This window comes from Micropterus salmoides, unplaced genomic scaffold (genome assembly GCF_014851395.1).
Source record: "Micropterus salmoides isolate LMB-PRFRI ecotype aquatic unplaced genomic scaffold, ASM1485139v1 Ms_hic_scaffold_4351, whole genome shotgun sequence".
Classification (NCBI taxonomy): domain Eukaryota; kingdom Metazoa; phylum Chordata; class Actinopteri; order Centrarchiformes; family Centrarchidae; genus Micropterus; species Micropterus salmoides.
The window spans coordinates 645-13,612 of record NW_024043764.1 but is presented as its reverse complement, the minus strand read 5'-3'; the positions used below and the strand labels follow the sequence as shown (position 1 = coordinate 13,612).

General features: G+C 45.7%; 1 protein-coding gene across 1 annotated transcript; it reads right to left on the bottom strand.

Annotated features, from left to right (window-relative positions):
• Positions 1-4,212: 4,212 nt before the first annotated feature.
• Positions 4,213-11,611, bottom strand: LOC119887837 (cadherin-like and PC-esterase domain-containing protein 1; the record flags this gene model as incomplete). Its single annotated transcript, XM_038698420.1, has 6 exons — positions 11,518-11,611; positions 10,190-10,271; positions 9,990-10,062; positions 8,050-8,220; positions 7,850-7,954; positions 4,213-4,325 (listed from the first exon to the last, which is right to left on the bottom strand). Coding segments are annotated over exons 1-6 (638 nt in total), but the record flags the coding sequence as incomplete, so codon positions are not given.
• Positions 11,612-12,968: the final 1,357 nt, after the last annotated feature.

The following is a 12,968-nucleotide window of genomic DNA, read 5'->3' as shown; positions in this document are numbered from 1 at the left end:
AACAGCATCAACTACAACAACAGCAGAAACAACTACAACAACACACAGCAGCAGCAGCAGTAACAAAATCAACAACAACAGCAACTACTACGACAGCAGCAGCAGCAGCAACAACTACAACAAAAGCAGCAACAGAAGCAGCAACAGCAACAACTACAACAACAAACAGAAGCAGTAACAACAACAACTACAACAGCAACAATGGCAACAGCAGCAGCAGCAACAACTACAACAACAGCAGCAACAACAACCACTACAACTACAACAGAGCAGCAGCAGTAACAACAACTACAACAGCAGCAAAAGCAACAACTACAACAACAGCAGCAGCAGCAGAAGTATAAACATCAACAACAACAGCAACTACTACAACAGCACAGCAGCAGAAACCACTACAAAAACAACTACAAACACCAGTAACAACAATTACAACAGCAGCAGCAGTAACAACATCAACAACAACAGCAACTACAAGAAAAGCAGCAGCAGCAACCACTACAACAACTAAAACAACAGCAGCAACAGCAACAACTACAGCAACAGCAGAAGCAGCAGCAGTAACAACAACAACTACAACAGCAGCAACAACAACTACAACAACAACAGCAGTAGTAACAGCATCAACTACAACAACAGCAGAAACAACTACAACAACAACAGCAGCAGCAGCAGTAACAAAATCAACAACAACAGCAACTACTACGACAGCAGCAGCAGCAGCAACAACTACAACAAAAGCAGCAACAGAAGCAGCAACAGCAACAACTACAACAACAACAGAAGCAGTAACAACAACAACTACAACAGCAACAATGGCAACAGCAGCAGCAGCAACAACTACAACAACAGCAGCAACAACAACCACTACAACTACAACAGAAGCAGCAGCAGTAACAACAACTACAACAGCAGCAAAAGCAACAACTACAACAACAGCAGCAGCAGCAGAAGTATAAACATCAACAACAACAGCAACTACTACAACAGCAGCAGCAGAAACCACTACAAAAACAACAACACACACAGTAACAACAATTACAACAGCAGCAGCAGTAACAACATCAACAACAACAGCAACTACAAGAAAAGCAGCAGCAGCAACCACTACAACAACTAAACAACAGCAGCAACAGCAACAACTACAGCAACAGCAGAAGCAGCAGCAGTAACAACAACAACTACAACAGCAGCAACAACAACTACAACAACAACAGCAGTAGTAACAGCATCAACTACAACAACAGCAGAAACAACTACAACAACAACAGCAACTACTACAACAACAGCAGCAACAGCAACAACTACAACAACAGCAGCAAAAGCAACAACTACAACAACAACAGAAGCAGCAGCAGTAACAACAACTACAACAACAGCAACTACTATGACAGCAGCAGCAACAACAACGACAACAAAAGCAGCAACAGCAACAACTACAACACAGCAGCAGTAACAACATCAACAACAACAGCAACTACTACAACAGCAGCAACAACTACAACACCAGCAACAACAACTTCAACAACAGCAGCAGCAACAAAATCAACAACAACAGCAACTACTACGACAGCAGCAGCAGCAGCAACAACTACAACAACAACAGAAGCAGCAACAGCAACAACTACAACAACAACAGAAGCAGTAACAACAACTACAACAGCAACAACAACAGCAGCAGCAGCAGCAACAACTACAACAACAACAACAACAACCACTACAACTACAACAGAAGCAGCAGCAGTAGCAAGAACTACAACAACAGCAGCAGCAGAAGTATAAACATCAACAACAACACCAACTACTACAACAGCAGCAGCAGAAACCACTACAAAAACAAACTACAACAACAGCAGAAACAGCAACATCTAACAACAACAGAAGCAGCAGCAGTAACAACAACAACTATAACAGCAGCAACAGCAACAACTACAACACCAGCAACAACAACTACAACAACAGCAGCAGCAGTAACAACATCAACAACAACAGCAACTACAGCAGCAGCAGCAACAACTACTACAACAACAGCAGCAACAGCAACAACTACAACTACAACAACAGCAGCAACAGCAAAAACTACAGCAACAAAAGCAGCAGTAACAACAGCAACAACAACAGCAACTACAACAACAGCAGCAACAACAACTACAACAACAACAGAAGCAACAGCAACAACTACAACAACAGCAGCAACAACTACAACAGCAGCAACAGCAACAAATACAATTACAACACCAGCAACAGCAACTACAACAGCAGCAACAACTACAACACCAGCAACAACAACTACAACAGCAGCAACAACTACAACAATAACAACTACAACAACAGCAGTAGTAACAACATCATCAACAACACCAACAACACCAACTACAACAACAACAGCAACAGCAACAACTACAACAACAGCAGCAAAAGCAACAACTACAACAACAACAGAAGCAGCAGCAGTAACAACAACTACAACAACAGCAACTACTATGACAGCAGCAGCAACAACAACGACAACAAAAGCAGCAACAGCAACAACTACAACAACAGCAGCAGTAACAACATCAACAACAACAGCAACTACTACAACAGCAGCAACAACTACAACACCAGCAACAACAACTACAACAACAGCAGCAGCAACAAAATCAACAACAACAGCAACTACTACGACAGCAGCAGCAGCAGCAACAACTACAACAACAACAGAAGCAGCAACAGCAACAACTACAACAACAACAGAAGCAGTAACAACAACTACAACAGCAACGACAACAGCAGCAGCAGCAACAACTACAACAACAACAACAACAACCACTACAACTACAACAGAAGCAGCAGCAGTAGCAAGAACTACAACAACAGCAGCAGCAGAAGTATAAACATCAACAACAACACCAACTACTACAACAGCAGCAGCAGAAACCACTACAAAAACAACTACAACAACAGCAGAAACAGCAACATCTACAACAACAACAGAAGCAGCAGCAGTAACAACAACAACTATAACAGCAGCAACAGCAACAACTACAACACCAGCAACAACAACTACAACAACAGCAGCAGCAGTAACAACATCAACAACAACAGCAACTACAGCAGCAGCAGCAACAACTACTACAACAACAGCAGCAACAGCAACAACTACAACTACAACAACAGCAGCAACAGCAAAAACTACAGCAACAAAAGCAGCAGTAACAACAGCAACAACAACAGCAACTACTACAACAACAGCAGCAACAACAACTACAACAACAGAAGCAACAGCAACAACTACAACAACAGCAGCAACAACTACAACAGCAGCAACAGCAACAAATACAATTACAACACCAGCAACAGCAACTACAACAGCAGCAACAACTACAACACCAGCAACAACAACTACAACAGCAGCAACAACTACAACAATAACAACTACAACAACAGCAGTAGTAACAACATCATCAACAACAGCAACTACTACAACAGCAGCAGCAGCAACAACTACAACAACAACAACTGCAGCAGCAGTAACAACAACAACAACTGCAGCAGCAGTAACAACAGTAACAGGAGCAGTTACAATAACAGCAACAACAACAACTACAACAAACGCAACAGCCACAACAACAATAACAGCAGTAACAGCATCAACTACAACAACAACAACTACAACACCAGCAACAACAACTACAACAACAGCAGAAGCAACAACTACAACAGCAGCAACAGCAACAACTACAATAACAACAACTACAACAACAACAGCAGTAGTAACAACATCAACAACAACAGCAACTACTACAACAGCAGCAGCAGCAACAACTACAACAACAACAACAGAAGCAGCAGCAGTAACAACAACAACTACAACACCAGCAACAACAACTACAACAGCAGCAACAACTACAACAACAACAACAACAGCAGCAGCAGTAACAACAACAGAAGCAGCAGCAGTAACAACAGCAACAGGAGCAGTTACAATAACAGCAACAACAAACGCAACAGCCACAACAACAATAACAGCAACAGCAAAAACAACAACTATAACAAGAACAACAGCAACAGAAAGTGCAGCAGTAACAACAACAACTACAACAGCAGCAACAGCAACAACAGCAACAACTGCAACACCAGCAACAACAACTACAACAGCAGCAACAGCAACACAACAGAAACAACACCAATAACAACAACAACAGGTGTCAGCCCTTAGCTGATTAGACTCACCTGAAGGTGTGGTTTCTCTGGAGCTCATAGAAATGACTGATCCTGATCAGAAGATCAGAGACACTGAGAGGACCCGAAGAGGAGGAGGAGGAAGAGGAGATGCTGGGAGAAAGCTACAGAGAGAGAACATAAATTATACTATTTTCTGTTGATGAGTGTGTACTTTATAATGAGGTCACAGTGTGAGGTCACAGTGTGTACTTTATAATTAGGTCACAGTGTGAAGTCACACTGTGTGGTCACAGTGTGTGCTTTATAATGAGGTCACAGTGTGAGGTCACAGTGTGTACTTTATAATGAGGGCACAGTGTGTACTTTATAATGAGGTCACAGGGTGTACTTTATAATGAGGTCACAGGGTGTACTTTATAATGAGGTCACAGGGTGTACTTTATAATGAGGGCACAGTGTGTACTTTATAATGAGGTCACAGGGTGTACTTTATAATGAGGGCACAGTGTGTACTTCATAATGAGGTCACAGTGTGTACTTTAAAATGAGGTGACAGGGTGTACTTTATAATGAGGTCATAGTGTGTACTTTATAATGAGGGCACAGTGTGTACTTATGAGGTCACAGGGTGTACTTTATAATGGGGTCACAGGGTGTACTTCATTATAAGGTCAGTGTGCACTTTATAATGAGGTCACAGTGTGTACTTTATAATGAGGTCACAGGGTGTACTTTATAATGAGGTCACAGGGTGTAGTTCATCATAAGGTCACAGTGTGTACTTTATAATGAGGTGACAGGGTGTACTTTATAATGAGGGCACAGTGTGTACTTCATTATAAGGTCAGTGTGCACTTTATAATGAGGTCACAGTGTGTACTTTATAATGAGGTCACAGGGTGTAGTTCATTATAAGGTCACAGTGTGAGGTCACAGTGTGTACTTCATAATGAGGTCACAGTGTGAGGTCACAGTGTGTACTTCATTATAAGGTCACAGTGTGTAGTTCATTATAAGGTCACAGTGTGAGGTCACAGTGTGTACTTTAAAATGAGGTCACAGTGTGTACTTCATAATGAGGTCACAGGGTGTACTTCATAATGAGGTCACAGGGTGTACTTTATAATGAGGACACAGTGTGTACTTCATAATGAGGTCACAGTGTGAGGTCACAGTGTGTACTTCATTATAAGGTCACAGTGTGTACTTTAAATGAGGTGTCAGGGTGTACTTTATACTGAGGTCATAGTGTGTACTTTATAATGAGGGCACAGTGTGTACTTATGAGGTCACAGGGTGTACTTTAAAATGAGGTGTCAGGGTGTACTTTATACTGAGGTCATAGTGTGTACTTTATAATGAGGGCACAGTGTGTACTTATGAGGTCACAGGGTGTACTTTATAATGAGGTCACAGTGTGTACTTTATAATGAGGTCACAGTGTGTACTTATGAGGTCACAGGGTGTACTTTATACTGAGGTCATAGTGTGTACTTTATAATGAGGGCACAGTGTGTACTTATGAGGTCACAGGGTGTACTTTATAATGAGGTCACAGTGTGTACTTTATAATGAGGTCATAGTGTGTACTTTATAATGAGGTCACAGGGTGTACTTATGAGGTCACAGGGTGTACTTCATTATAAGGTCAAAGTGTGCACTTTATAATGAGGTCACAGGGTGTACTTATGAGGTCACAGGGTGTACTTCATTATAAGGTCAAAGTGTGTACTTTATAATGAGGTCACAGGGTGTACTTATGAGGTCACAGGGTGTACTGTTTATAATGAGGTCACAATGTGTACTTTATAATGGGGTCACTGGGTGTAGTTCATCATAAGGTCACAGGGTGTACTTTATAATGAGGACACAGTGTGTACTTCATAATGAGGTCACAGTGTGAGGTCACAGTGTGTACTTCATTATAAGGTCACAGTGTGTACTTTAAAATGAGGTGTCAGGGTGTACTTTATACTGAGGTCATAGTGTGTACTTTATAATGAGGGCACAGTGTGTACTTATGAGGTCACAGGGTGTACTTTAAAATGAGGTGTCAGGGTGTACTTATACTGAGGGCACAGTGTGTACTTATGAGGTCACAGGGTGTACTTTATAATGAGGTCACAGTGTGTACTTTATAATGAGGTCACAGTGTGTACTTATGAGGTCACAGGGTGTACTTTATACTGAGGTCATAGTGTGTACTTTATACTGAGGTCATAGTGTGTACTTTATAATGAGGGCACAGTGTGTACTTATGAGGTCACAGGGTGTACTTTATAATGAGGTCACAGTGTGTACTTTATAATGAGGTCATAGTGTGTACTTATAATGAGGTCACAGGGTGTACTTATGAGGTCACAGGGTGTACTTCATTATAAGGTCAAAGTGTGCACTTTATAATGAGGTCACAGGGTGTACTTATGAGGTCACAGGGTGTACTTATGAGGTCACAGGGTGTACTTCATTATAAGGTCAAAGTGTGTACTTTATAATGAGGTCACAGGGTGTACTTATGAGGTCACAGGGTGTACTGTTTATAATGAGGTCACAATGTGTACTTTATAATGGGGTCACTGGGTGTAGTTCATCATAAGGTCACAGTGTGTACTTTATAATGAGGTGACAGGGTGTACTTTATAATGAGGGCACAGTGTGTACTTCATTATAAGGTCAAAGTGTGCACTTTATAATGAGGTCACAGTGTGTACTTTATAATGAGGTCACAGGGTGTACTTTATAATGAGGTCACAATGTGTACTTTATAATGGGGTCACAGGGTGTAGTTCATCATAAGGTCACAGTGTGTACTTTATAATGAGGTGACAGGGTGTACTTTATAATGAGGGCACAGTGTGTACTTCATTATAAGGTCAAAGTGTGCACTTTATAATGAGGTCACAGTGTGTACTTTATAATGAGGTCACAGGGTGTAGTTCATTATAAGGTCACAGTGTGAGGTCACAGTGTGTACTTTAAAATGAGGTCACAGTGTGTACTTCATAATGAGGTCACAGGGTGTACTTCATAATGAGGTCACAGGGTGTACTTCATAATGAGGGAACAGTGTGTACTTATAATGAGGTCACAGGGTGTACTTTATAATGAGGGAAAAGTGTGTACTTTATAATGAGGTCACAGGGTGTACTTCATAATGAGGTCACAGGGTGTACTCATAATGAGGGAACAGTGTGTACTTTATAATGGGGTCACAGTGTGTAGTTCATTTTAAGGTCACAGTGTGAGGTCACAGTGTGTACTTCATAATGAGGTCACAGGGTGTACTTCATAATGAGGTCACAGGGTGTACTTCATAATGAGGTCACAGGGTGTACTTCATAATGAGGTCACAGGGTGTACTTCATGATGAGGGAACAGTGTGTAGTTCATTATAAGGTCACAGTGTGTACTTTATAATGAGGTCACAGGGTGTACTTTATAATGAGGTCACAGGGTGTACTTTATAATGAGGTCACAGGGTGTACTTTATTATAAGGCCACAGTGTGTACTTTATAATGAGGTCACAGGTTGTACTTTATTATAAGGCCACAGTGTGTACTTTATAATGACGTCACAGTGTGTACTTCATGGTATTTGTACTTTTTGTATATAATGAGGTCACAGGGTGTACTTCATGGTATGTATACTGTGTATATAATGAGGTCACAGTGTGTACTTTGTTACCAACTGAAACGCTGAAGGCGTCTTCATCTGCCGCTGAAACTGCAGCAGAAGAAAAAACTCGTCTTCTGACACACATACAGTGTTTGTCCCTCTGCAGCCACCGTCCTGCAGACAGAGTTACTGATCGATCACTGACACTGACCTTAAAAGGCATTCACATTAATAAAACTGAACGTTATTCATGTTCCCTGTAAACTCACCTGTCCCCCCAATGTCTGTGTGAGTTTCTCCGAGGACAGGTGTGTCTCTGAGGACAGGTGTGTGTCTGTCGGCAGCAGGAAGTGGAGTGTGTCCTTCAGCATCAGGTCTCTGGTGATCTGTCCATCAAACGTGTCGTCGCTCAGAGAGGAAAACGTCAGGTCAACGTCCACCTGAAGACAACAAAAACGGACCAATCACAGAGCTGCTGAGGACAACATGCCCTCTGGTGGACGTTACCGTCATCTGAAACTGATCTGAGAATAGTTTGTAAAAAAGGAAAGGTAGAGGGGAGGGAGGGAAGGAGGAGGTGAGGATAGAAAAAGGAGGAGGTGGGGAAGGAAAGGAGGAGGTGGGGAAGGAAAGGAGGAGGTGAGGAAGGAAAGGAGGAGGTGAGGATGACCAATGACTGAGCTGCTGAGGACACGCTTCCCTCTGGTGGACATTTACTGTCAGCTCACCTGAAACAGATCTGAGGACAGTTGGTAAAAACGGAAAGGAGGAGGGGAGGAAGGAAAGAGGAGGTGGGGAAGGAATGGAAGAGGTGAGGAAGGAAAGAGGAGGAGGTGAGGAAGGAAAGAGGAGGAGGTGAGGGAGGAAAGAGGAGGAGGTGAGGAAGGAAAGAGGAAGAGGAAGAGGAAGAGGTGAGGAAGGAAAGAGGAGGAGGTGAGGAAGGAAAGTAGGAGGTGGGGAAGGAAAGGGGGAGGTGAGGAAGGAAAGGGGGAGGTGAGGAAGGAAGGGAAGAGGTGAGGAGGGAAGGAAAGAGGTGGGGAAGGAAAGAGGAGGAGGGGAGGAAGGAAAGGAGGAGGACAGTTTGTAAAAACGGAAAGGAGGAGGGGAGGAAGGAAAGAGGAGGTGGGGAAGGGAAGGAAAGGTGGAGGTGAGGAAGGAAGGAAAGAGGTGGGGAAGGAAAGGAGGAGGTGGGGAAGGAAGGGAAGAGGTGAGGAAGGAAAGGGGGAGGTGAGGAAGGAAGGGAAGAGGTGAGGAAGGAAGGGAAGAGGTGGGGAAGGAAAGGAGGAGGTGAGGAAAAGGATGAAGTGAGGAAGGAAAAGAGGAACGAAGGAAGAAAAGGAGGAAGTGAGAAAGGAAATAGGAGGTGAGGAAGAGAAAGTGGAGGTGAGGAAGGAGGAGGATGGACAATAGGAAGAGAGGAAGAGAAAGGAGGAAGTTAGGAAGTAAAGAGGAAGCAAGGAAGGAAAATAGGAAGTGATGAAAAAAAGGAGGAAGTGATGAAGAGAAAGAGGAAGTAAAATAGGAAGTAAAGGAGGAAGTGAGGAAGGTTGGTCTGTCAAATGCAGCATTACGCACAGTTTGTGTCTCACAGTTTGTACATGTTTACAGCAGTCACACAGAGTGAGGCTTCACTCCCCGCCAGAGTGATGGATTGTGGTCTCGTCACCCTGGGAGATCACATTTTCAGGTTTGGCTGCATCATGATGAGGATGCGATTGTGTGACAGCTGTCCTGCTTTATTTCCAGACATTTTTAATTTACACAGTCCATTTGTGCAGGTGGTGAAGATGTGCAAACGCAGATCTGTCACTCTATGTGCATCTGACAGCATCCTGCTTCAGGCTGCAGGTCCACAGCTGACCATGAGTGGCCAGACTTCCTGCTCTGCGCTCCAAGGGGCTGATGAAATATTTAGCGGACGTTGATTTAAGATTTCTTTCACAGTTGAGAGGTGCAGTATGGAACAGTTATGGCTCAGTAGTGCGAGCACAATACCAATGCTGGTTTGAATGTTTAACTGATAAAGTGATAACGTGTGATATGAAGTGAAATCAAATCTGTGAGAGCCATCATCATCTGTTCCTCTCACATTCAATTTATTTTGATATTAAACCGCTTCATAAATGATCAAACTTTATTGTGTATTAACGGACATAATCAGGTTTTTGATTGGCTGCTTCACTGACATCTGGAAAGGGCGGCCTCTTACCTGGACGACCACCGGTGTGATGGAGCCGCTGAAGAGCAGAGTGAAGGTCAGCAGCTGGTAACACAGCACGCACCTGAAACGCACATCAATCATTGGTCGATCACTAATGAGGAGCAATCTGACCTCCACCTGCAGAGCAGCTTCACACAGGAAGCTGCGTCCCGTCCTGTGATTGGACAGCCAAGTGTTCTTTACTTTACCTGTGGACAGATTGTTGCTTCTCATTGGTCAACACTGCAGCCTGCAACACTTCCCCTATCACCTTCTTCACCGCCCCAAAGCCTCATGGGACGCCACCGGTCCCAGCTGTTGCAGCAGGAAGCGTCTGAGCTGAGAGGAGACGAAGGGTTAAAGCAGCAGAGGGCGCCGTCAGCGCAGGAAACAAGTGTAGGAGGACCAGAGAAGAAGACGACAGAAACCTTCTTTAGTTTTTTTTCAACATCAGATTTCTGGCAGTTAAATATGTAAATAATATCAAACCTTAATGAAAAACAGAAACATCTCTCAGCTTTTCTTGCAGTTTTCTGCAGCGATCTGTAACACTGAGATGATTCTGCGTTAAAAAGCATTTTCCTAAAATAAATTCACTTTTCTTCTCCTCTGTTACGTCACCAGAAAGAAAAATAAATGTTCTTCATCACAGAAAATCAGCTGAGTTGAACCTTCGTCTCTGAGGATAAATTAAATATTAAACATTTTGAAGTGAAGCTCTTCTGCTTTTGGAGGAAAGGCTCATTTCTTTAAGGTCCTGCCGAGTTTCATTGGACAAAAACATTTGTCAGGATCTTTCAAAGTCTCAGTTCCCCTTCGAGGGAACTCGAACTGCGTCGGTGACGACACTATGGGAACGCCTCTGGGCGTGGCAGGGCTGAAATCATGAATGAAACTACTCCAATCCTATTGGCGTTGCTAGAACGGTAGCGTGTGACGGCGTAACTGGAGGCGTATATAAGCACGCCGGCACACCGGACACATCAGTTTTTATATTCAGCAGCACTCTGGCATGTTCAAGACTACTCAGAAGAAAGCAACCACGAGAGGATCTAGATACCTGGAAGGAGAAGCAGAGGAGATGGCTGGTCAGCAGTTCAGGCAGTGTGCTTCCTGTCTGGGGATGCCGCATGTCCAGGCAGCTCTTGACGGGGCTGCTTGCGGCCATTGCGAGGCCCTGCCCCTGAGGGTGCTGAGGTCCCGTGCGGCTCTCTTTTCCACGGCGGCTTCAGTCATGGGGCTCCCGGCGCGACATCTCCGAGGGCATCGGGACTGCAGAGGCTTTTTCCCGTTCCTCGTCTGCTGGCTCCGACTCCCCTCTTCCCTGTTCGGGAGCCCGCTTTTGGCTTCTCCCGCTTGAGGTGTGAGCCCGGAGAGGCTGCGGCTGTTCGGTTCTGAGGAGCTGGATGTGCTCAGCATTATGGAGAAGACTTCCGGGAGCCGGATCAATGTCATCAGTCATCAACCAGCTATGACGAGCTCTTGGAGGTGGTGACACGGGCAGTGGGCAAGCTCCAGCTCGATTGGCCAGACACACAGGCTGCAAGTAAGCTGGATGAGCGCTTCCTGCGCTTCCTGCTGCACACGATGGCGGTTTTACAGGCATACCAGGCTGACCTGCAGAAGGACATGGCGCGGAGCTAAGGATTTGTCACTCGTCCTCGTCGAGTCACAAAGGAGACGGCCCGTGCCATTGGCCGCTCCATGTCGGCACTGGTGGCCACGAAGTGGCACCTGTGGCTCAATCTGTCGGGCATCCAGGAGAGGGAGAAAACCTTCCTGCTCGATGCACCGGTCGCAACCTCTGGCCTGTTTGGCGAGGCGGTGGACGCTGTCGTCAGCAGGTTTCAGCATGCCAGGACGCAAAGGGAGGCGTTCCAGCAGTATCCCCGCCGGTCTGGGTCCAGGATGGCGACGGCTGCAGAGAGACGGTCCCAGCCGTCGTCCAGCTCCTACCGCCAGAGCCAGAGGCAGAGTGTCGCTTCTTGGGGTCCCCTCAGCGCACCTGGGACACGATGCGGCGCTCTCGCCCACAGCCCCCAAGACAACGTATCTGAGGACGATTTTTCAGTCAACGCCATTCTGCCTGCCCCGAGGGGCCACAGTCAGGAGGCGCTCTGGCTCACACACCGCGGATTATCGGCGGTTTTTCCCTGGCGGACCTGCTCTTCAGGGTGCTGCCGGGGACCTATGCATAACACTGGCCACCAGCCCGGAATTCGCAGGAGCATGGCGGAGCCTTGTGAACATTCCCCGTGGGTCTGCGCACCGTAGTGGATGGCTACAGGCTGCAGTTCCGGGTCCACCCCCCCAGATTCAACGGGGTGGTCTGGACTGCGGTGCACTCGGAGCAGAGCCAGGTGTTGGGACAAGAAGTTCGCTCTCTGCTGGAGAAAGGGGCCATAGAACTCATTTCCCGCCAGTCAGGGAGTCCGGGTTCTACAGCCGGTACTTCATAGTTCCCAAAAAGGACGGAGGATTGCGTCGATTTTAGATCTGCGGTCCCTGAACCAATCTCTGAGGAGATTCAGGTTCAAGATGCTCACCATCCTCGGCATCGTCAGCCACATTCAATCAGAGGATTTGTTTGTCACGTTAGATCTGCGAGAAGCATAGTTCCACGTCTCCATCCGTCCCTCTCACAGCGGGTCAGTCAGGATGGTGTCAGCCTACTGCTAGTAGCCCTGTTTTGGCCGGCCCGAGTGTGGTTCCGGACATAATATCGCTCCACAAGGGCCCGCCATGGCAGGTCCCTCTGAGGAGGGCCCAGTTCCTTGAGGCGGGCCTAACAGTCGAGACGCTGCTCAGCTCCAGAGCCCCGTCCACGAGAAGGGCGTACGGCCTGAAGTGGAATGTGTTTGCCACCTGGTGTACAGAACGGGCGGTGGACCCAGTTACCTGCCCGGTGACTATGGTACTGGAGTTCCTCCAGGACCGTTTCTCTGCTGGTCTTTCCCCACACTCAAGGTGTATGTGGCTGCCATGGCA